This window comes from Microcebus murinus, chromosome 4, assembly GCF_040939455.1.
Source record: "Microcebus murinus isolate Inina chromosome 4, M.murinus_Inina_mat1.0, whole genome shotgun sequence".
Classification (NCBI taxonomy): domain Eukaryota; kingdom Metazoa; phylum Chordata; class Mammalia; order Primates; family Cheirogaleidae; genus Microcebus; species Microcebus murinus.
Window position 1 is genome coordinate 69,468,144 of NC_134107.1, and position 26,392 is coordinate 69,494,535.

Below are 26,392 nucleotides of genomic sequence, written 5' to 3' on the forward strand. Positions count from 1 at the left end.
GACTTAAAAATATATATATAATTAAAATATGACTAAATATCTCCCAAAAGATGAGAGAATGGGTAAATTGAGTTAAAATGTTCTTGGTTGTTTTCATTGTCCTGGAAGTGGTAAAAGTCCTAATTTATGTTAAATACTTTTTCATTCAAGGATGCATATTGTAGTCTCTACAGTAAATAATAAGGAAAAATGAAAAGAATCTGTAACTGACATATTAATAGAAGGGAAAAATGGAATGGAATAACAATCCTAAAAAAGGCAATTATAAAAATAATAATGACAAATATTAAGATATTAGATTTGGACCCAAATATGTCAATAATTAAATTAAGCACAAATGAACTAAATAATCCAATTAAAAGAAAAATACTTTGGGCTGGGAAAAAAATCAAAACTATTGCTGATAAGAAACATACCTTAACTACACACATTTAGAAATGTTATAAATCAAAGGATAGAAACAAACTTCTAACCAAAGGGAAGCTGACAGCTATACCAACAGATTATATGAATAGATTTTAAGGCAAGAAGCATTACTAGAGATAAAAAAGGAAATTTCAAAATGATAAAAATGGTAAATTCATCAGGAAAGTATAACAATTCTCAATGTATATATATGTAATAAGACAGCCTCAAAATAAAGTACATTGAATCAAAGATAATAAAACTCAAAGGAGAAAAATACAAATCCATAATTGTATCTCTCTTAGTAATTCATAGTACACAAACATAAAATCAGCAACAATATAAAAGATTTGAGCTACCTTTTTTTTAACTTAATTGATAAATACACCCTACAACCATAGAATACACATTCTTTTCAAGTGACACATATGCCAGCCTGAGCAAGAGCAAGACTCCGTCTCTACTAAAAAATAGCCAGGCATGGTAACACGTGCCTGTAATCCCAGCTACTTGGAAAACTGAGGCAAGAGGATCGCTTGAGTCCCGGAGTCTGAGGTTGCTGTGAGCTAGGCTGACACCACAGCACTTTAGCCCAGGTGACAGAGCAAGACTGTCTCAAAAAAACAAAGTGACACGCATGTAACGCTCATCAAAATTTGGCCATATACTTCACTAAAAGTCCCAAATTTCAGATCATTGAATTATTTAAATGACCTTCCTGAAGGCTCTGAAACATTTGTGTTAAATGGTTTAAAATTCTCCCTATAAGTTTTATCCTTTCTTCACTGAATGTACAAGTTAAATGAGTCCAACTGTAGTTTAAAATGATCCCAAACTATAGATCAGCACTCTGTTTTGCTGCTGCTTCTTTTTTTTTGAGACAGAGTCTCGCTTTGTTGCGCAGGCTAGAGTGAGTGCCGTGGCATCAGCCTAGCTCAAACTCCTGGGCTCAAGCAATCCTGCTGCCTCAGCCTCCTGAGTAGCTGGGACTACAGGCATGTGCCACCATGCCCGGCTAATTTTTTCTATGTATATTAGTTGGTCAATTAATTTCTTTTCTATTTTTATAGTAGAGGTGGGGTCTTGCTCTTGCTCAGACTGGTTTCAAACTCCTGACCTTGAGCAATCCGCCTGCCTCGGCCTCCCAGAGTGCTGGGATTACAGGCGTGAGCCACCGAGCCCCGGCTAGCACTCTGAATTAAATGCAATTAAGCATTTTCCTATACACCAGGCCCCAAAACAACCAAATAAACAAACAAAAAACTCTGAACTTACCTTCTGCTTCAAAGGGTACCACTTCAATTGTTTATTCTGTTTGTTGTCCCAGTCCCATGTTTCCAAATCAAGTTCAACTTCCCCTAGGAAACTATTGCGTTTAAATGTATCCCGATGCCAAACGGACAGGTTCAGCTTCTGTGTCTTTAAGATTGGCTTTTCAATTTTATACTGAAGTTCAAAGAAGAAAATTAGAATGATAAATAACATTACTTTATGCCAAAGTTATGACAGAGAGACGAAAAGTCATTTTGTGTAGATCAGATTTTCTTATCTGTTAGGTTTCAAGTCTCAAAAATATTGCAAAGTCATCTATTCTAAGTGTCTTATTTCAAAGAGTCCAAATCCATCTTTTACAAAGCTGATTTTCTTCCCCTTTCTGGAAAAGCAAACCAAAGCTCAAATATCATAGCTCGTAATAGCTCTCTAAAAACAAAAGCCAAGTATTCCATTTTTGCTGGATATTTTTAGTCTAGATATAACATGAATCAAATTCAGTCTAAAAATAAAAATCAAGTTATCTGTTTTCTACCTAAGAACAAGGTATTTTTTAAAATAGAATTTATTTTTTAAAGCAGTTTTAGGTTCACAGCAAAATGGAACAGAGAGCACACTTCCCTCCCTATCTGCATTCTACAAGAACAGGATATTTTTCCAAAAAAAAAAGATAAACTTGTTTTTTTCTGCTTCATATGGTCAAGTAGAAAAGATCTGGCATTTTAACAGTTTTTCATCTCAAATGTAGTCAATCCTTGATTATATGTATTTGTGGAAGGGATAATAGTACTTCTAATCTAAAAATAATCTCCATTTGGTTTTATGATGTACTACTTGAATGTCCATTTTGGTTGTAGCAGACTTGCCTTTCTCTGAGTTTACCATTTAAATTAGCTGGCTCTTCCTGAGTGTAGGGTTGAAGTAGCTGACACAGAAATAGCTATGGTTCTAAGGTCTATCTTACTCAAACAGTAATTTAAAACTTGCTATAGAAAATCCACAGGCAGTGAATTCACCCATGGATGACTGAGAGTTGATTTAATTGTTGCTTCTTTTTCCAGAGGATGATCAAATACTTGGAACAGAGTTTTCAGAAAAAGAGGATTAACAACACTTATATTTTTAGTTTTATATAATGTTAGTCATGACTAAGACAGCATGATGCAGTTTGTGGGAAGAAATGGAATATGAGCCAGGTATACTTTCCATTCATTTGTCCACACATTTATCCTTCCAATAAACATCTTTTGAGTGCCTATCCTAGACTAAGAATAAAGATTTATTAAATGTTTAATGTGTGCTAATCCTTATTGATCCATATTAACTCTTTTAACGTTCACAACTACTGAGGCAGGTAAATAAGAACTATTATCATCTCCCTTTTGCAGATCCAAAAACTACCACTATCCCTCTTTTGCAGATCTGATGTGTAGACATGTTAAGTCATTTGTCCAAAGGCACACAGTTTAAAAACAACACAGAGTTGGTCCCTGCCTTCATGGAACTTACAATTTAGTGACAAGGAAGACAATTAAATGACTAAAGTGCTGAGTGTTAAATATAGTCTATTATAAAGCAAGGTTATTGAGGCAGCAGACCGCAGGAACACTTAGGGGCAAAGGACAACCTTTACCCCTAAGTGTTAAGAAGGAACCAGTGTGCATGTTAAAAAAGATGGACTTGACCGTCCCAGGAGTAATGGAGATTCTAAAAGATTTTAAGCAGAACCTGATCAGAATTGTGCTTTTAGATCATTCTGGTTGCAATGCTCAACTTTATCAGCAGTGTATTCTTGAGCAAGTTACTTTATTTCTCTAAGCTTCATTTGCCTCATCTGTGAGGGTGGCAGATAATGCTGGCCTGGCAGGGTATGTATGGGGAAGGAATGAGATAATGTATATGATATTTGTGGTGCACTGTGTCATACAAAATAGAGTCTCAGAACATTTTATTCATTTCCTTCTCCCATCTTGGTAACTAACTTTATCCTGCAGAAATATTACTCAAGAAGACATGGCTATTTAAATGCATAGGTCACTTTTTAGAATTTTCCCAGAGAGCTCATAGGTACCCGCAGTATCTCGTTATACACAGGATTCAAGGTTTTCTTCACTATAAGTGTTTTCTTCTTGCCCATTTTGCCTTTGTCTGATAACAAATAGGTCTTCACATATCTAAAAAAGAGAATTGAACAGAAAAAAAAAATTCAGAAGATAAAAGTAATGTTTCCACCTCTACTTTTAAAAATTCATTGAAACCTGACAGCAGAAATAATTATTTGACAATGCTGAGAAAAGCAGTAACAAATGTTCCTTCCCACAAACACCTTTATACTTAAACATTTAGAGGGATTTTCATGAAACTGATCATTTAATATTGTTTTGAAGTTCCTTTTTTCCTTTGGCTTTAATTAATATGTAGGGATGGGAAGGAGCAGAAAACAGATCTCCAATATAGAGCTAATTATGTTGCTTTGTTTCCTATTGAGAAAAGGCTCTGGTGCCTGAAGTACTTTTTAAGTATTTTTTTAAAAGTTTTTGTTACTGTCTTTTGGAAAAAATTAATCTTAGCATACTCCTAATTAAGCCAGATTTAATGTTAAAAAATAAAGGATGTTGACCTCGGCTGTTTTTATAATAAGAATAAAAGAAAAAAGGATTGGGCTTATCTCAGAAAATAATTAAAATGTGACTTCTGCATAGGGATAAGTAGGAAATACCACTCAATTTTTGGAAATAAACTAAAATGCAGTCAACCTGTGATTTAAAAAATAAATTAGTAATTTCCCCTAAAGTTCTTCTATAAGATTTTAAAATGGAAACTGCTTCATTCTAGAATCTTAACTATTTTTATACCACTGAACATTATGACCTATGCCCCACATGTCCCTAATTTTAGAAAAAGTTTGAGTATGCTAGAAAGATACAGGGGTTCAAGCTCTTATTCCTCATTTTGAGGCTATCTGAATTTACATATATGGATTACTTATCTTCTCTGGTCCTTGTTTCCTTATGTATAAGATGAAAACACTGGAACTAGATCACCCCAAATGTCCTTTCCAAGTTAAAACATTCTGTGTTTCTCTGTGATTTTTATAATTTAATGTTTGGCATATGAATTTAAGTAAATAAAGTAAATAGCATTTCCCCCCAACTTTTCAAACATTCCTTTGAACACAGTCATAAACATACCCCCCGCCCTTTGTTTACTTTCTTTCCTTCCCAATTCCTACAAGATCAACAGTTTTGAGAACTAAAAGAAAGTAGGTGACTCCAAAATGTACTTACGGGTCTGAACGTTGTTTTTTAGCATCTGCTGCTGCTAAATCCTTACACTGGGCCACAAAAACATGCAACTCCTTCAGTGACTCCACGTATTCAATTGCAAACTGAATATTTCCTTTAACTTCCAGATTGCCAAAGTCTCCACTATAAACACTCATCACACTGCCACTCACCTGTAATCATCAGAAATATATAATGTTTGTCTCTATCTCATTCTTGAACCCAGCAAAAGGATCATTGATATAATTCTTGCTTGGCATTATTTCTCTAGCTTGCATATAAAAGCAGTTAATTTAATACAGCATAAAGACATGTCAACACAGACAACCTGTCATGATATACATGACTAGAGTTTTTTTTTTTTTTTTTTAATTTCCCCTGTAAGACATAGATGAAAAGTGAAATGCAAAGTTATTTAGATGCTGGTTCATTTCAAAAGCAGGGTGACTTTATGCTAGATGGCATTCAAATTTCCATTTTTAGGCATGCTTAGGATTTAGTATCCTAAAGAAAGAGGATGTGAGAACCCAGACACTCAAATCACAGTGACACATTGCTCTATCAAATTTCCAAGGCACTAAAAAGGAATTTTACCATGTTACCTATCCACTGAATCTAAGGAAATGCTTACCAAGCCAGGAGCTTTTAGAGATCAGGAAGGGTAGAAAATGGATGACTGATAAAGGGAATTTAAAGCCTCCCCAAGGGCAGACATTAGATTGTTATCAGCAGAAACTCAATTTAAATAGATTTTTTTTTAAGTTTTCAGAACTGCAAGGCTAGTAAGAATTTAAGCACAGCTTTATAATTTGTTTAGCATACCTGGTGAGATAATGTATGTATATCAGAGAAATATTTGTATAAGTATATGTGGATATATTTACATATATATTTCTACACACATACTATTATACATGTACACACAACTACCTCACTTTACACAAGAAGTTCTATGTAAAGTCAAATTTATTAAGTTCTCTTAAATCAAATCTGAGTAGCTATACTTGGGGAGTTTTCCTTTTAAAACGCTGTTCTGCATTCTTCTATAAGGCAAAAAATCACCTCTCATTCTTTTATGTGAATCAGTACATTTATTCATTAGGCTTACTAAAAGAGAGGTACAATTCTATGCCTGCCAGCAGTACACAAAAGCATATCTGATATAAGCAGATTTTACAATAGTTAACTCAATTTTTGCACAGAAAAATGTAGTGGTTCTTCTTGCTGGCAATTTAGGTTTATTTCTGAAGTACTTACATACAAAAAACCCACAAATGGATATGAGCCATTATATTCTTAAAAACAAAGAAAAAGAAAAAAGTGAAAGGGAAAAAGGAGGATTTAGTTAGCCAGAAGCTAATTATGAATTAGAGAAAATGCTTGTGCACCTGGAATCTGAGAAATACAACAGGAGGCTGTTTTACAATGAGCATAAGCATGTCAGAGAGAGGTTCAGAGATGTGGAGAGATATTAACATGGAGCCTTTGTTTTACATACAGAAGACAAGGACGTCATGCCAGAGGAGCTGCTAAGATTGGTTAAAGAGCTCGGGCTCTTCTTGTGTCTGGTGAGCTGGTAACTGCTTTCTGATGCTGTATCTGTTTCTCTGTCATCACTCTACAAAACATCATATAATATGCATAGTATTTAAATTCAGAATGAGTTACAGTCAGAAACAACGTTTAGACAAAGATAATATTTTGGTATCTCACTGATCTATGACATTTCCCCAGGTCAAAAGACACTAGTGCTAATTGCCAATAGGATTCCGGATGGAGTGGGAGATCTGGACCTCAGTGGGAGGTGATTGGACCTCATCTAAGGAGGAGGGCTGGCTTAGCTACCAAAATAACAAAGTGATTTTTTTGACATACAAAGTGGCCCCTAAGGTGCTACAGAAGACAGTACTATTGTGAGCTCTTTGTGACTCTTTTAATATTACATAGTTTTGTCACCTGGAGAACTTTATTGATATATATGAGAAGTTAACTTTACTCAGACAATGAAAGTCTAAGGTCTGTCAAAACATTAAATGTCATGCTTAATTCCTCTTATTAGTAACATAACTTTTGCTTCTCTAAAAATCAAATCTTTTACTTGAGATGTTGTTAAATTAGGAAAAAGAAATGCTAATCTGATCTGTTTCAACAACAGGTTGGTTTTATATATGTATTTAAAATGTTAAACCACCTCTTATTTATTTCTATAGTTTTATTGTGCTTATCTTTTTGTTGCTATAGGGAATTATAATAAATTATACATTCTACTCACATTAGATTTTTTTTTTTGAGACAGAGTCTCACTCTGTTGCCCTGGCTAGAGTGCTGTGGTATCAGCCTAGCTCCCAGCAACCTCAAACTCCTGGGCTCAAGTAGTCCTTCTGCCTCAGCCTCCCCAGCTAGGACTGCAGGCATGTGCCACCCTGCCTGACTAATTTTTTCTGTATATTTTTAGTTGTTCAGATAATTTCATTCTATTTTTAGTAGAGACAGGGTCTCACTTTTGCTCAGGCTGGTCTCGAACTCCTGAGCTGAAAGGATCCACCTGCCTCAGCCTCCCAGAGTGCTAGGATTACAGGCATGAGCCACGATGCCTGGCTCTCACATTAGATTTTAACACATTTCTTAAAAAATTAGCTATATGGGCCGGGCGCAGTGGCTCACGCCTGTAATCCTAGCACTCTGGGAGGCCGAGGCAGGCGGATTGCTCAAGGTCAGGAGTTCAAAACCAGCCTGAGCGAGACCCCGTCTCTACCATAAAAATAGAAAGAAATTAATTGGCCAACTAATGTATATAATATAAAAATCAGCCGGGCATGGTGGCGCATGCCTGTAGTCCCAGCTACTCGGGAGGCTGAGGCAGGAGGATCGCTTGAGCCCAGGAGTTTGAGGTTGCTGTGAGCTAGGCTGACACCACGGCACTCACTCTAGCCTAGGCAAGAAAGTGAGACTCTGTCTCAAAAAAAAAAAAAAAAAAAAAATTAGCTATATGATACAGGTACTTATTTTAAATATGTCTCAGGAAATATTTACCTGGGACAAGAAAGAAAAGTGGCAAATTTTATTATATTTAGATCTGAAGTTTATTAGATAGTAGCTTTAAAAATTCATGATTCAGAATGAGCTCCTTTGGGGGTTAGAGAGCTTATGGAGCAGTTCAGTGGCTCCAGGGGTTAGAGAACACCTTTATGGAGGAGTAGTTAGTTCATGCCAGCATATTCCAGCACCATGCAATTATGCATCAATATAATGGGTGACAATTGTAATGCAGATTAATAAAAGAGTTAAAGAAAAACAAAATAAATGACTCACATGGATGAGAAAAGGATTAAAAAAATACATACCTTTTAAATATCTGTGTTGTCACACTCTCTCTCCACTTACTTACAATTCATTTCCCTCTGTTATTGTACATTCTATATTTTACCCAGTATATCAGATCATTAGGGAATCATTGGAAGGATGGGACCCTGTATTGTTGATCTGGAACAGTGTTTTTCATGTAACTGGCATTTGACAAATTTAACTGATGATCAGCCTCAAAGGGACAGTGGACAAGTGAACAAGGCCTGATTTCATTTCTACTTCCTTTAGTACCCAAAAACCTCATGCACTCCATGCAAAATGATAAAACTGAATTCTGGCATCTTTGGTACACAAACCCAAACGATTTGAACTATTCTGTGCAGAATTGTGAGACAGCAAGCTAAAACTGAAGGGAGGAGAAAGATAAAAACCTAGAAACTGACATAATTTGCTCTCAAACTGTTTTAAGGTTCATTCATATCATCACCTAAGACCATGGCAGATCTACAAAGATAAAAAACCACAGGAACTTCATGGGGTGCCTATCCTTGGCTTCCAGTTAATGAGTTAGTTCCAAAGAATGAGTGATTCTTTCCAAAGGAAATTGTAATGTGGGTTCTTAAACATATACAAGAGCTGAAAATGTGCAGATATGGTTCATTAAAGGGCCAAGAATGGATAGAAGGGTGCCCAGGACAGTGTGTATGGGTGGGGGAATGTAATTTATGTTAAGGAAAGCTTCGGGCCCGAAGATTTTAACATTTCATCTGCTAAAAGAATGCTTGAGAATGAAACCTTTTATTTCACCATCAGAAATCAGACCAAAACCACAAATAGTAGCAACTAACACTTAACCAGGTACCACTATGCACCAGGCACTGTGCTGTGTGTTTTTTCTGCATTACCCCACTGATTCCTTGAAACCTAATGTGGTAGGTTCTAGGAAACCAGACTTAGGGAAGGTAAAGATTTTGTCCACGATCACAGAGAAAATTAGTATCATAGCCAGGACTGGGGAATGTCTGGCTCCAAATCTCAGGCTCCTAAATACCTCACTGTAAGAACATGAGATCTTAATTAAGTCAAAGGACCTCAGTTAAAGTCTCAGATCTCGGCCAGGCGCGGTGGCTCAAGCCTGTAATCCTAGCACTCTGGGAGGCCGAGGCGGGAGGATTGCTTGAGGTCAGGAGTTCGAAACCAGCCTGAGCAAGAGCGAGACCCCCGTCTCTACTATAAATAGAAAGAAATTAATTGGCCAACTAATATATATATAAAATTAGCTGGGCATGGTGGCACATGCCTGTAGTCCCAGCTACTCGGGAGGCTGAGGCAGAAGGATCGCTTGAGCCCAGGAGTTTGAGGTTGCTGTGAGCTAGGCTGACGCCACAGCACTCACTCTAGCCTGTGCAACAAAGCGAGACTCTGTCTCAAAAAAAAAAAAAAAAGTCTCAGATCTCATTTTTAGTAGCTGTTATATTCTGGGAGAGATACTTAACCTCTCTGAAGCTCTTTCTTATTTTATAAAATGGAGAGATAGTACCTACCACATATAGTGAGAGTTGGATATCAGAATGATTAAGTGTCTGGCACATACTAGGTACTCAATGAATAGCACCTAGATACCAGTCATGTTCTTGAGACACTACAGTATAGTGGTTAACAGCATGGGAGTCAGATCTGGGTTTCAGTCCCCTTTCTAGCTGAGTGAGGTTACTTTACCTCTTAGTTTCAGTTTCCTCACCTGTAATACATGGCAATAGTGATGGTGCCTACCTTCCAGGGTTGTTGAAGGATTAAGTGAGGTAATATATGTAAAGTGCCTGGCACCGAGTAGATACTCAAAGTGTGCTGTGTCATTATATCTTATTATTTTAACAAATGCTTTCAAGCTAGTCATGCAACCTAGACTAAGCTTTCACAAATGAACTCTCCTTCAAACTGCAGAGGTGTAATTAATTCATGCCAACATATTTCTGCCTAGATTTCTTATTTTGTATTTGCTTTGAAATAAAAATCATATTCCCAAATCTATGCAATTTCACTTCACTGATCAAAAAGAGTTACTGTTTGAGTCAAATGAGACCTGCCTTGCCTTGTTCCAGGATCAACAATACTGCCTCTATTGACTTGGAAGGCAAGGGTCAGTCCTGCTGACCTGTTTGGTCTCTGCCAGAGCAGAATACAAACATACCAAGCATGGCATAGCAAGTCCACCTATCCGGCTCCATTTTTCTGAAGGTACAAAAGACAAACTTGCCTCATCTTGGAGAAATGCTGGAACAGACTTGCTCATCCTTTTGAGTTTGTCAGGGTGGGAAAACTGATTATCAGGTTGTGCAGGCACTGTGGAAACTAAACAGCAGCATTTCCATTTCAAAATTATTCTTACAATTGTCAGACAACATTAGGCACAAGTTGAAAACACTTTTCTTTCATCTATGAACAGACATATTTTGTAAAAAGGTTAAAGGTACGGTAGTTCACATGCATAGGATCGGGAGGTAAACAACATGCAGTTTTGAGAAATTATATATAAAGAGAATTAGCAAGGAGTTGAACCAAATACAAAATTTAAATGAAGATTAATTTTAAAAACACTAGTTTTTATTGAACTGGAGCGGGACTTTAATTAAAGTATACTGTCAATGTGCATTGGTTTAATTTATTTTTTCACATCACAGTTTCAAACCACAAGGTAATTTGTTGGTTCATCTCCCTGAGATATATTACTAACATGCTGCAGGCTGAAAACTATTTCATCTGGACGGTAAAGATTTTTGCACACAACTCAATAATAAAAGTGTCCTCATCATTGAATGTTTAAGAGTAGGTTTGTTTGTCTGGTGATCATAGGGATTACTTTTCTGATAGTGTTTCTTACTCCGAATTATGAAAGAGTAAATTTAAAATTTAGTTTTCAAAAATAGAAATTAGATACCCGTTGACTCAAAGAATTTTCAATACATCCAGGCCAACTTAGAATGGTTCAAGTTAGGGTATTCTAAGAATTTAATATGAAAATGTAGCATATGTCTCCTTTATAATATAGAAAGTCTTCTTTCTGATATAAAAAGTATATGTGTGAAAAAAAAAAGTAAGTATATGTGGAAGGCACAATATGAGGATAAATTCTAATCCTAATTTGCATATCTCTAGTTAGAAAACTGTTTCCTTGGTCTGAGAATTGTGACGTCTAAGCTTTTCTTATGGTGAATCAGAGCTCTTACAACGAATGAGTTAACGTTTCAAGGCAGTTAGAAAAGTGCCTGGCACATAGTAAGCTCTGTATATGTATTTTCAAATCAAATAAATATCTGAATCTTTAAATTATATCATGAACATATATAAATATGTTAGCTTGGCTTTATCATTAAAAGAGATATTAGGAAAATAGATAAAAATCAAATCATATTTCTATGTATGAGTCAAAACACCCAAATCCAGTCCTAAACATTAGCTAAATTCATCTTTAGTTAAAAGAAATCTAATGGAAAAAACAAAAAAAAACACTGAAAATTGAGCTACACAAATAAAATATATCCTTGTTCACACAGCCTTCGGCTCACAAAGGTAAATGTACACCAGAATATCCTTACGGTGTCTCGCTAAAATGATACCCACCTTAATCACTTCCCATTAAACAATTGTGTGTGTGTGTGTATCAGCATGTATGGGGTGAGTTATATTAGCAGGGTAAGACTAAGTCCCACAATATGGTCCAATAATAATGCAAACATTTTTTTGTTATAACATCGCTCCCTATTATTTTCAAAGTGTATTGTTAGATGATGTTATAAGGGTCAACTTCAATCATACCCTCTATTTGAATGCAGTCAATATTAGATTTATGGGCTTTAGTGATTTATGGTTTATGATCATGTATTTGATTTTTATGATAAGAATATACTCTTTACTAGTAAAATGGCACTAACAGTCATTTTGGAAAACATCACTACAAAGAGAGAAATTAATTTACTCAGAGTTCAGCACATGATTAGCCCGTTTGCCTTGACCAATAACTAAGCCAATTAGGAGGTCATGAATGAGGATACAGATTATATAGACATGTATGTCTATGTATGTTTTGCTTTTACTCCTCAGGCTAAATTTTGAAGAAAATATAGCAAGATAAAATAAGATGCCCAGACTAAAGCATATACCAGTTCAAAAGCAACTGTAAAAGCCTCTAACACCCCTCAGTGGCAGAAGTCTCGTTTCCTTTGCAGCAGACAGCACGTATGCTCAAGGGCCAGAGCCTGGACTGTCTTCTTTCCTTGGTAGTTCTTAAGAATTTGTCAAGTCATGTGCCAAAGCTCAGCACCTTTCCTGCTAGCAGGAGGACCTCATGAACAAAGTTTCAGATTTCATTCTACATGTCACCGACTTGTAGCATCATCAGCACATTTTTTTCTCCGTCTAATGGCTCCTTTATTTAGCTGTTCTCCTAAGGCCTATTAGCACATCCAAAGACTAATGGGAAATTATTACAGATATGGTGGACCTGAGGTAGGCATATGTAACATTATCTTTTTAGCTCTAGTGCCTAGGTTTATGAAATCAAGTGAAACCAGGAAGCTAAGCTTAGGAAATCTCACACACACACACACACACACACACACACACACACACACACACACACACACACACTCCCGCATGCTTTGCTAGGCCCCATAAGCACCTTTTTGATCCATTATTTGTCCTTAAGATAGTAGTCACAGCTAAGTAGCACAATTTTAAGACTGAACAGGAAAGAACAAACAAACATTATCTTTGCTTGGTAATGGATATTAATTAGTTGGTGGACGTTATCACAAGTGTACATTTACTTCTTAGATTCAGATGTTCACTTGCTTTAGACTTTCAACATGAATATTTACTATTTGAGTCCAGTTTGGAATCTCAGAGTTTAAACCCTGGGCTTCATAAAATTTGCTTTTATAGAAATGTCGAGAAACATATACAACCATATTACATACTGTCAAAGTACAGTTCTTTCTTAGGTTCAAATAAGTTATAAATTGCTTCGTATCTACAGTTTTGCATAGAGGCCACAAGAGATCTAATACTCAAGACCATACTGTAACAAATGAAATTAGAAGGTGCCAACTTGATTTTAAGCAAAGACTTAAAAAGCAGAGAAACTGACAAAAGTACAATACTCAGCAGTAACATTTATATGTTAAATATATGTTATATATATTTAACATATAACTCTCCTTCAGTGAAACCATAAATTATTCTTTCAACACAGACAATAGTAAAATGTATTTTTAAAAACCCTTATCATAATGAAATAGTTTTGCAGGCTGCAGGAGTTTAGTAGCAATAATAAATGCTGCATTATTAATAGGGTTAGTTATTTCAGTATATTTAATAAACACTTTGTAGAGCAGAACATTTAGTCATTTGTGAGAAAGATCCTGCTACTCACTTCCTGGTACGCATTCATTTGTATCTGGTTCCTGATCTGCTTTTTGATCTACTCAGGAGGGCAACATTGAGAATAAATACCATTTTAACAGAAGGATTAAAGAGACATGAAAGTAAAGCTCAAATGTCAGTTTAACAACTGAAAGAGCAGAATATATTTGTCCAGGTTTTCAGCTTGCTTTCATACATTCCCCAATATGACTCTTCATTACCCTCTTTAAGGTCTCCTGTTCAACTAAATATCTAAGATCCAACAAAGGAAGTATGTGGCATCTTTCGTTTAATTCACTAAACCACAGCATGGAAAATGGGAAGGAGCACTGGACTAGGAGTAATGAAGCTGAGATTCTATTCCCTGTCCTTCCACTAACAGACTAGCTATAGAATCTTAGAAAAGTCATTTAATTTCTCTGAGCTTTTATCTCCAAAATGAAGATAAAAATCCCTGCCCCATCAACTTCAATGAGGTCACTGTAAATATAAAACGAGAAAGACAAAACCATTACATAAAAGAATGACCTTTGAGGACCTCTGTTGCTGCATTTATATGGGAAAGCTCAGTGAGTATGCATTTTTATAGAGAAGGTAATTCAGCAAAAAAAAAAAATCCAGCATTCAAATATAAATTATACATTTGCATAAATTCTGAACTATAAAAATCACAGTCATTTCCATTCCTCCCCCTACCAAGGAACTATTATCCTGTTCATTTTATGACTGAACCAAGTAATACTTGATCCACTGACAAGCTTCAAGATCTTCCTACTCCATTATATTCAGACTCAAATTTACCCTCAGTCTATACTTAGTTATTTACATAAGCAGAAGCAGGGTTCTCTGCCCTTGTTCTGGGACCCTTTCCTTTGAACTTAAGGCTTTACCAGTTGTACCCAGAGAGATCTAAATAACGTTGAGACTTGAGAATCAAACACAGGAATAACTTAACCCAGGAACCCACTCCACTCACTCACAATGAGTTCTGCAAGTCAGAGCAGCAAAAATCAGCTCATACCCATAGAGATACAATTTCCTATTTATAGAAACCTTTGCTTCCTAAGGATCTCTGATGAGATCCTCACAACAGTATCACCAGCAGAAGCCTTAAGAATATAAACAGTATTAAATGCACCAAGTCAGAATCGTTTTATAACAACTTAGGCACTATTCAGCACATATAGTGGCAAATGACGTTCTTTTATTTATCCAACAGCTGCATCCCGGAATCTGCCCAAATCACCCCAGAACTTAATACACAGACAGACATGCAAATACATAAAGATATTTACCATCTTCAGCACTACGTACTAATTCTTCTGGCAGATTATCTACTTTTGCTTGATCTGTTCAGGAGAAATTAACAAATGGTTAACATGGCTGACCCTTAGAGAGAAAAGAACAATGAGGTTGTCCCTGGAAGCCCCCGGAGTTGGAAGCAATTAGTCAAGATGCAGTGAGGGGTGCAACCAAGATGTCGTCCCCAAAATACTTTCTCTTTAGATTAGCTACTTGAGCCAGTGCCATAGCGAGAGCTCCCATTTCAGCCCTGATGCAGCTCACATCAGCACACTGCTGCACACTGACTCCCAAGGGTTGGAGTGTTAGCTCAGAGCAAGCAATCGGCCAGCAGCAGGAGAAAGCACAGGGCTGCAACAGCCTCTCTATTCTTCTGTGAAGGGTAAGATGCTAGCCATGACTAACACCTTCCCGAGCCCACGGTCATTAACAAATATTTGTGTGTGTGCATCATCGTTTGCATATGCCTCTGGGAGGCTTGCTTGGGAAGTCAACTGAAGAGATGTAACTGGGGACCAGCTGCTAAGTGGAATCTTGGCAGGCTAGTGTGAGAGTGGGTATCGGTATTTAGAAAGGAGCGTGCAGAAATACCGGTCAGCTGATGGTGATTTCTTTCTTTTTTTTTTTTTTAACCCTACACATTCCTGAGTACTTTAAAGCTGCACCATGGAAATAGCACCATGCTTCACAGGCAAGAGGTTTGCTAAATTGAACAATTGTTGCTGAGGGGTTTTTTTTGTTTTTGTTTTTTTCCGTCAGGGCCCATCACCAACATAAGGAAGAATAATTGGGGCTGCTCAACAAAGGATTGGACTCGCCTTCTCTAGAAGTATTCAGGCGGCTGTGGGGGTTGGCCACCTGTTGAGGAGGCTTTAGAGGGAATTCCCGCATTGGGGGGAGGCTGAAATGGGTGACTTTCAAGGTCCCTTCCAACTCTAAGATTCCAAGATCATCAGAAGGGTTAAGACTGCATTCCAAATCAGGATTATTGTCTTCAGAGCCCTGGGAATCTCTGAATTTTAGAAATTGTTTGATGGAGTGGCTTTTTCTTTCCCTTTCTAAACTCTGACTTCTGAGTCTCAATAACAGATGCATAAAACGTATTCTAAACACAACAATGGTCAATTATGATCAATCATATGAGTTTGGCAGTGGTTAACTGTCACTTGATAATTTTTCTCATAACCATCTGCAATCCCAGGGATGTATCTTAGCTTAAAAACAGTAAGAACAAAACTCCTAGAAGTCAAAGTTTCTAAGTCCATTTGTCTGCCACACAGTCCCTTTACACATTATGTTTTCTGTTAGTGCTCAAGAAGTCCTCCACCAATTAAAGCAGCAGCTAGTGGGAATAATGTGCCTAAAGTCTTGCATGTTAGGTTGTCTTTGGGCTTATAGTTCCAGTATCCAAAAGAAATCCACACTGCTGCACACTGACTCCCAAGGGTTGGTATGTTAGCTCAGAGCAAGCAATCGGCCAGCAGCAGGAGAAAGCACAGGGCTGCAACAGCCTCTCTATTCTTCTGTGAAGGATAAGATGCTAGTCATGACTAACACCTTCCCGAGCCCACGGTCATTAACAAATATTTGTGTGTGTGCATCATCGTTTGCATTTGTCTCTGGGAGGCTTGCTTGGGAAGTCAACTGAAGAGATGTAACTGGGGACCAGCTGCATGTGTGCATTTCTAATGTGTAAATAGAAAACAAGGGATAAAAGAAAAAGGAAAGTTCTTAAATCCGGGGATGAATTCAACTCCATTATCAAGTGAAATCCATCAGACACCCAACACTGTCACATATAACATGGTCCCTTCGTAAATGCTCTTGATAGTAGTCTGTTAATTTTGAGTCTTGGGTCTGCTGTGTGATACTAAACAAGTTATTTCACTACTGTGAGCCACATTTTCCTCATCTATAAAACGAGGATAACAATAATTCATCTTTCAGGGGATTGCTTATGCTGGTTAAATGAGATAGTACATGTAAAATCCTTAGCCACATTTTGGCAAGTAATACTCAATAAATGTTAGCTATTACTACTATGTTCCCTAGTATTACTAGTTACCACAATCCTTTAAAACTCACTGCACTTGAGTAAACACTCAAACTGGGGTTCTTAAATTCAAGGAAACCTAGTGTTCTGGTAACCAAACTTCATGCATTATTTCAAAAGTTTCAGCTGCTTTATGTTGAGCCTCTTCAGCACACATCAGAAAGGTTATTCTCATCTATTAATCCCCCCATTAGGGGTTTCAATGCACAACAGCATGCAGCGAGGCCACAGGACACATACGCCTTTTAAAACTTAGACGGGCATTGAACAGTGGAGCAAACTTTATTCTCACTTGATAAATCTGATGAAATGTCTTCTAGACTTTTGGAAGGCATTTTCCTAGCAGCACTCCTTTCCAAAGCTTTCAAAACAGGACTGGGTTCTTCTTCTGAACCTGTTATAAGACAAAACCGATGAACACTGCACGATACAAAAAGAAAAAACCCTCTAACAAATGGACATTGAAATGGTTGAAATGGTAGGTTGAAAGGAGATGTTATGACATAAGCCTTCCTACTTTTATGTACTCTAAGAAGCCCTTACTTCACAGAAAAATATTTTACCGCTATTAATATGCCCTTTTAAAACCAATATTCATAAACATAAGCAATATTGAAATAAGATTACCACATTAATAGAAATATGATATCTTAGTTGTCTACACCTCTATTTTAGGCACATTTGTTTTGTGCCAGACTTTGAATCTTCCCACTTAACATTCTAGCTTTTGAAGACAGCCATGAAATGATTTTAGAAGCATTGGGGAAAAAAAAAATCTCACTGAAAACCATGGAAGACAGGATTCAGATGTTTAACATATGTGTATAATTGGGTACAAAGATGGGTGGGTTCTCCAGATCAGTGGTTGTAGGCTTTCTGGGTTTCATGATCTAGTAAAATTTCCAATGAAATGTTGGGAAATAACATGAGATAGTCAACTTTTTATTTTAGTAAGACGTTTTAAAGAGTGTGTGTTGGGGCGGGGGGGAGGGGGTTCTATCATTTACTAATGCCTTTATTTTATAAAAGGAAAGGCATTTTAGAACCAAAAGAAAAAGGGCATAACTTCAGAATAAGAACAGTTCTTAAACACATCTAACTTTACAAAAACAAACCCCTATACAGTCCTTAATTTTTCGATTTTGACAACCCCTTCATGGATAAACTCAGGCCTGAGTATTGACATTGACATTTATCACTGTTGTGTTCTCAGTGCTTAGAACAGGGGCTGGCAATGAGCAATTCAAAAATATTTGCTGAATCAATGAATGATTCAATTCCTGAATGAACAAATTTATTAGTAAGAAACACTTCTCTAGACAATAATTTTCTGAAATGCATACCAGTTTTGCCTAATGCTAATATGCATTCCACAGCATATGTATTCTAAGATGAATTAGATTTGGGATGTTCTTTGTTCAAATTTAAAAGGTTTCTTACTGCAGACCTTCTCAAAGACTTTAATATGCTAATAATGAGTATAATCTCCCAGCATTTCCAAAAGTATTTGACCATGGGACCTCTTTTTGTTTTCTCCTAAAAGAGTAAATTGAGGTATTGGTTGGTTAAAAGATCAGCCACAAGATTCCCAAGATTATAGTACCCTTGTAGTTAGGTTCTTTTCCAACTCTACCCTATCCTCACTATAGTTTGTTACAGAATAATAATTCATATTAAAGTATATAAAACCACAAATGGGCCATTTTACACCTCTTAATAGTCTTATAATTTTAAAATATCTTCTTTGGGCTCTGTCTAGGTGATTATTTTTTATTTTTTTCTTTACAGAGATAATGAAAGTTAAATCTACATGATTATTTAACATTATTTCTTTTTTAGATAGGCTTTTTGATGTTCAATCAGTTATGCTGGTGTACTATTAGTATGGCTGTTCATATAAGGTGATAGTCCCTACAGTAAGTGCAAATTTGCAAGCCCTTCTCCTCCTATGGGTTGGTTTACTCTAGTAACTCATGGGCCAATTTAGTAAGAGTCTACCACAGCAAGTTTTACATGCTGGCTTTATTTTTCTATATGTCTGGTTTCAGAGACTGGTATTTCAATGTCCAATTTTTATCAGCAACATTTGTTAAAGAGTCTTCAAGTTGAGTATACAGGATTAAAGGTGGATTCTTTGGTCAGTGTTCGAGAAGAGACCCTACAGCTACTTATAGAGGAACCCCAACGTTTCAAGTAAGCCCCTCAGAAAAGCTAATCTATTTTCATTGAGACTGAAGGGAGCTAGAAAATGACAAATTCTTTTAAACTACAAGAAAGGTGATCAATACCAGTTGTGCAATTTTGGTTAAAATGTCCCAGCCAGAAAGCATCCTCTACCATTTCACCATTCTAACCAGGTAACTTCTCATTCCTATTTGCTCTGAGGTTTCTCTGTTAAAATGCCCATGTTCTGATTGAATAGCAAACTGAAACAAGTCCTACGTTTTACAGTCTGGCTGAAACCAGTACCCTTAAGTCCACTTAGATGAATGTGGAGATCAATTAAGATCTTCATCAACTTAGCCAAGGCTGAAACCAAAGACATGCAGCAGGCCAGGCAAAGTCCTTAGGTGGAATCAGGTGAAGTCATCTGACCAAAGTCATACTCTAAAACAGGAAGATTCTGCAGATAATTAAAAATGAGATGAGGAGAGTGGCAACAAAAACATCACAGCACAAGAATCTGAGAAAACGAAATTTCCAGCCTTGTACTTTGTCCCCAGTATTTAGCTACCACTCTGGTACAATATTGCTCCTTAATGGGAAATTTGTGCCCATTTGTGGCACTTGCTTGTCACAAATCTTACTAGAGACTTCTGTGAGGACTGCCAATTAACAAAGAAATTCTAATTATTTCCAGGAGAAAAACTGGCTTAAATGTTTTAAAGTTTCTGTCTAAACTCAAAAAGTTAATTTAAAAATATTTTGGAAATCTAAAAATTCTATAGCTAGATTAATGAGAAGTCAGACTATGAAACAGCTTTGCTGTTTCTATGTAACTCATTTGATTGAAGAATATAAATAAAATGTATTTTATGAAGAAAGGTCCAGGAGAACTGGAGAAGAATTTAGCACCATTTGGGAATATTAATTTTATCACAATTAAAATAATACCATCCTTTACATCAGCATTCCATAAAGCACACTCATCATGAGTTAAAAATTTTAAAATGCTCACTGGAGGTATTTTTCCAGCTTTCCACGTTAGAACTGGTGTTTTCATCTGAAAAATCAGAGTTAGAGAAACCTTTTTCTTCCTCTTTCACTTGTCTCTCATATGGTGATGCCAGAATCAATTCAATTTTACTTGTTTTTGTAGGGTTTTCTTTGTTCTTCAGGAGAGGAATGGGTTGCCTATTTCTGGACAAACTAATTGCTTCAGGAATCTCTTCAAAGCCAGGTTCCTGCAAAGCCCCTTGTCTCCCTGCAACCTCACTTTTATCATCCTTGTCCCCTGAGGGTTTTATAGTTTTAATGGTCTCTATATCATGATCCACATAAAGTTGTGGGGTTCCAGGAATTTCAACCCTACTTTCAGAACCACAAAGATCTACTGATAAATCAGTCACAGCTTCATCTCCTCTCAATACTTTATTACATTGGTTGACTTGAGATTCCAAACCATTACTTTTAACTTTGATTTCAGAAGCCTCCGAGGCTGCCCAGTCAAAATGGGGTACTGCCCCTAACCACCTGGCCTGCTCTGACTGTGAGGGCTCCTTCTGGGGAGTTTCTTCCTTCCCTGACACCTGGAACTGATAAAGAGGAGCTTCAGATATTTCTTTAAGAAGTTTCTCAAAACCAATATCAAAAGCACTCTCAGTTATTGATGGAGCCTCAGCCTTTTCTACTGTTTCTTTTATTTCCTCAGGACAGAATTCAAGAGCAGCTTTCCTGGGCTCCTTTGTACTACCTATTAACTTTGATGGAGAAAGGGTTTCTGTATCGCTTTCATATTTTGAGGGGGAGGCTTCAATTGTTTCCTTAAGCAGTTTTTCTAAGCCAGCACTGAATTCGAGGAACTCCGATTTGGGTTGAATAATTGTTGCCCTCACAATTTCTGCCACTTCCTGAGGTAGCTCTTTGCCATACTGCTCAACAGTGAAACCAGATGAGCTAAGGGTCTGTTCTGATGGAGACATCTGGGCACCTAAATATGATTCAACTTCATGAGTTTTATCGGGAACTGCACTGAAGGAATAAAAATCCCTTCTTTCTGGAACTATGGCATCCATTGTAACCCATGGTGGGATCACTCCCAGAGGATTTGTGGGGCTACCTGCTGCCTGTACTCCTTCAGAAAATTGTGATTTCATTTCTTCAGGAGCTACTTCCCTCCCAGCTGGATAACTCAACCAAGCTTCTCTATGCAGCTTCTGTAATGCAGCATTTATATCATTCAAGTGAGGTTTGGGTGGAAGAATAACTTTCTCTATAGTTTCTGAAATTTCCCTTTGAGAAGGCAGTGCCCTATCCTGGGGAACAAGATGAGCATCCTGGGGCAAAAACATATCTTGGGGAGAGCTGGCCATATCCCCAAAAGAACCCTTTCTGTAAAGATGAGAAGGCTGACCCAATGGGTGAGAATCTTCTGCATCCATCTGAAGCAAGTTCTCCGTGTTTAGCTGGCACTCACCACTTTCAGCTTTCTGAGGGAGAGCTGTATTTCCCAAAGTTGTCTCTCTCTCCGGAGAAGTAGCTATGATCTCTCTCTGATAGGCTGAAGTGTTGTGACTCTGTTCTATCCCTTTATCAAAAAACCTACCCTCTTCAGGCTCAGAGTTGATTCTAGTGGTAATGGGTTCCAACTCGGTTTGCAAGGGAGAGGGTGAAGTTCCAGCTGCTTCCTTCAGACTAGCACTCAAAGTGTTCTGTGTGACCTTTGGAGGAGAGGCTGTTTTGTCCTCGGTGACCTTCTTGGGTCCTTTGGCTTCTTCCTCAGTATCAGCAAACTCTGTCTTTTGAGGCCATGTCCTATTTTCAGAAACACTTGGTGCGAGATCGAGTTTTCCATGAACTTTTCCACCAGAAGGTTGAATTGCTGGTGATGAAGCTTCTGAAAGTAGTTTCTGTAAGCTGTCATTAAAAGTGTCTTTGCAGTCTTTAGACAAAACGTTTGTTTTCACTATAGATTCTTGAATCTCTGGGTCTGAGTAATCCTTTTCTTCCTTGAACACTGGAGTAACAAGCCATTCCGTATTCTTTTCCACGTTTTCCATTGATGACTCATGGTCTGGCAACTGACCAGTGGACTCTCCAGGTGGTCTCAATGGAAATGTGGTTTCATCTGGTAGCACCTGGAGCATGCACTTTGAGTTTAATTTTTCCATTTCCTCTCTTGCTGTAACTTTTTGTTGGCTTATAAGTGCCTCTACTTCATGGGTATTTTTTCCTGATAATTTAATGTCACTGAATTCTTTGCGTTTCTGGCTATTAAGAGGCATAGAATTTTTTTGACCTGTTGATGTATGCTTCGTACCACTATTCTTACTGTTTGGATTAGCTTCTAAGTCCCAAAACTTTCTCAAATTCTCAAACTGAGAGTTATTATAGACTTGTTCTGCATTGGATTCATCCATTCTTTCTTTTAGTGACATAACTTTAAAGTTAGTATTTGATTCACCAACTAAAAGTCTGTCTTTCTCCAAAGGAGCAAATATTTCATTTCCAACATTTGAGGGATGTTGCAATGCTGGTAAAGTAATGTCTTTTCTAGAATGCAAATTGTCTGCCACTGGCATTCTTTTTATAGGCTCATTTGTCTTATTCTGAAACAGAGACACTTTACTTGATTGGTCATCTGAAGGAGGGTTTTTAGATGGACCTGATATTTGGGGCCTGGTCTCTCTAGGTTTATTTGAGGAAGGAAAACTAGAGAGTGGGGGTGCTTGATCATCCTCATGTAGGACCACTCGTTTGGCAGTGACCCAATTATATTCACTCTGGCCTGTAGATAAGTTGTCTGTGGCCATACTCTGTGACTTCACAGGCTGACATGCTTTAGCAGAAGGTTGTTCCAGGCTGCCTGAAGATGTGGGCTCTTTATGAGTTAACTTGGCAGCTTTCTCTCCTTCCCAAAAGGATATTCTCTCACTCACTCTTTTGTATTTCTCTCTTTGCACTTGGTTCTTGGGAACCTCACCAGCTTCTTGTTGCAGTTGGACCTCAGGCTTCTTCCAAGGAGATCCATTGTTGGTAACCCCAGGTGGTGACTCAATATTCTCTGGCTCTAAGGAAGCTTTCAGGATGTGAGTATTTCCTCCTTTGCTCTTTCTCTCTGTTTTCATGTTGTCTTTCAAATTTGGTTCTTTGAAAATTGTTGAAGAGTCAAAATTCACTTCTGAGTCTCTTCTATTTTTTTCATGAACATGAAGCTTGGGTTCTTCTTTACCGATATTCTTAGTGTTGCATGGAACTTGGTCTTCTGCATCAGATCCCTTAAGAATACTGAAGGAATAGTTATTGGCTGGAGGAGGTACCCCATTTCCTATGCTTTTTGAATCTTGGCTATAGTCCATGTTTTCACTCCTTTGACTTGGGGTACCATAGCTTTCAAATGGTTGCAGTATATCAACGTCTTCCTTTGGGGTGCCTTTTTGGGACAAATTCATAGATTTGGATTTGACATCCACATCATTATCTTGGCCATTTCCAGAAAACAGCATATCTCCTTCTACCTGAAGTGTTGAGTCAGATCTCACTGGCTTCAATTCATCTTTGGTGGATGATAGGGCCTTTGAGCCATTTTCTTTTAGACTATCGTCATCTGTCACCAAGGCAATAGCGACCTGTGATTTTGAGACTATTTTTTCTTCGGGCTCTATTCCTTGGGGAAGTTGGAGGGATGACTTGTTGTCATCTGAATGAGAACTTCGGTTAAACCAGTCTAGGACTTTAGATATGGAATCATCAGTTGTCTTCCTTATCTCAGTGGTATATGGACCAGAGTGTGAGAATGTCTTAGCTTTTAGAGCCAGGAGAGGAGGGGGCTTACCTTGCTGATGGTCTCTAGAACTGTGACCTGGCACCTGAGATGGCTCAGGCTCAACACAATGAGACAGTTCACCTGCAATATAGAAATGCTGTGCTAAATAAGAAAAAAGCATGCGTAAGGAACTATTATTTAATCATTCACATCATCTTTTTAAAAAGGCACTTTTCATCTGCACTTTTTATACCACTAGTTGTTTGTACGAGCATTTTTCAGGGGTTATAGTTGTATTATGGTGTCCTACCAAAGGTGCCCTATGACAGTAATGGGAGGTAAATGTAGTATGGGGTACAGACCTAATTGGGAAATTTCCTCGAAGTCCCTTATTTTAAAAATTCATGTGAATTTTGCTTTCTGCTCCATGTTACATTTTAAATATTTTTTCCTACTCTCAAATCTTTGCATAAAACTGATACTCCAGGAAGGTACATCACACTGATTTTATGACTTCACCCATCCTCTGATATAATGTCAGGAACCCCCAATGGGGCTTATGCCCAAGTTTGAGGAGCACAGACTTAAGTGATTTCAGGAGTTAGAAAAACAACTTTCAAGTAAGACAAAACAAGCAATTCCTTCCACAACATTTGAATGGGACAATGAGGATATTAGCATTCCTGGGCCTTATCCTGATATACTAAACCAGAATCTTTGAAGATGGGGCCTAGGAATCTTTACTAATAGCTATCCTAGTAACCATTTTGCACACTGAAGTTTTAAGAACCATGATTTCAACAGACCCTTCCACTATGCCCCCATTTCCTTTCTACCATTTGTAAGTTAGAAATTATTTCTATAAGCTAAATAAACTAAAATGAAGATTGATGGAGAATATGATCTCTACCTGTTCTCTGATTTCGACTTACCAATGGCTAGGAGGCTACAGAAGGATATTGAAGTTTTTTTTTTTAAGCTATCTAGAAAGCAGACAGAGTCTTTTCCAAGCCTTAATCACAGTGCACACAGTACATGTGGATCAGGGAACTCGGGCATTTCCTTACAACTCATTAGGCATTTAGTTAAGACCCTTTAGTTAAGGCTCGGATGTTTTAGTATTTCTACTTTTTCTAAAACGCTATACATGTACAGGAATGGTCCTAAACATTGTGTGAGCTGAATTTTTAGGAAGTTAGCCATATTTCAAATGCACTAGAGGACATGCCAGTTAATAAATCTCTATCTTTAATTTTAATCACTAACTCTGGCTAAGTGTTTGTATAATATAGTATTGTACAAAGAGTTTGTACAATAATTGGCACATAGTGGATATTGATTTCCTTTAAGTACATATTGTACTACTAAATACATGTCAATAAGTGTGACTTTCCTCTTAGAGACCTTTAAGAATTCTGTCTTAGTCTGTTTACAGACTATTTAATGGTGACGAAAAAAAAATGTTTGTGATTAAACTGTCAGTGAAAAAAGAAGTCTGGGCAGTGCAAACACAATTTATAAATTATATTCATGCGGAAAAATTATTGGAACTCCAACTAAATGTTAGCTATAGTTAATGCTGGGTGATGACATCACAGACAAGATTTTTAAAAATTCTGTGTGCATTTCTTCTACTTAATATATTACAGTTAAAGTTACTGTTTTAAAAATAAGAACAGTTATTTTAAAAATTCAGTGCCAGGAATGGTTTGTTTCCTCTAAGGATTTTTTTTTCCAGTATGATAATGAGACATTGACTGCCCTGAAGTTCAGAGCTAAAGTCAAATCCTTATGATTCACACACTTACTATTTTTTGGTCCTGGTTTTCTTTTTATGTTCCAGTATTACTTGCATATATTTTTGTGATGAACAAAAAGGGAAAAAAGCAGGGCATTAACAAGTAAGCAATGTTTTATTTATAAGCACTCTGTGAGACCAGACAGGCTGCTAGTCAATCAAAATGGGTTTAGCTGATGTTTTGCTCCCAAATTTAATGGTCAGTTGGGATTTAAAAATCAGAAAAAAACAAATAAATAAATCCAAAATTACAAAGGTAATCTGTGAGAAAACAGGTACAGTTTCCAAAACAAGAAAGACTTACCAAATTCTTCTATCTGTTATAATAAAGGGAAATATTATCAAAAAAATTTTGTGTATCTTTTGAATAAACAGCTAGGTAAATATCATGCAATTATTTGTCAACATTTGGTCAAACAATAACTTCCTTTAATATGAGTTCTATTATTTCTTAATAAAACATTTGCTAATTTTTAATTTTTTTAAAAAAGTTGTCATGTTAAGATGATTTTAAGTGTTTTTTAAGAAATGGATTGACTATAAAATGGAAAAGGCTGCAGGGCTGAGCGAAAGTGACTCAGAGTTAACTTAATACTGACTAATAAGGGAGAGGAGAGCAGGAGAGT

At 37.0% G+C, this 26,392-nt stretch overlaps 1 protein-coding gene across 16 annotated transcripts in view; it reads right to left on the minus strand.

Annotated features, from left to right (window-relative positions):
* SYTL2 (synaptotagmin like 2) overlaps window positions 1-26,392 on the minus strand; it is a 105,394-nt gene that overhangs the window by 8,805 nt on the left and 70,197 nt on the right. For 2 of the 16 annotated variants that reach the window (XM_076002397.1, XM_076002395.1), the window contains exons 8-16: window positions 24,038-24,109; window positions 17,336-17,437; window positions 14,984-15,037; window positions 13,699-13,746; window positions 10,525-10,619; window positions 6,460-6,579; window positions 4,965-5,134; window positions 3,749-3,851; window positions 1,681-1,851 (exon numbers count right to left, since the gene is read on the minus strand). In XM_076002397.1, coding sequence (XP_075858512.1) covers window positions 1,681-1,851; window positions 3,749-3,851; window positions 4,965-5,134; window positions 6,460-6,579; window positions 10,525-10,619; window positions 13,699-13,746; window positions 14,984-15,037; window positions 17,336-17,437; window positions 24,038-24,109 — 935 coding nt within the window. The other 14 variants (XM_076002390.1, XM_076002388.1, XM_076002399.1 and 11 more) reach the window with 10 other exon arrangements.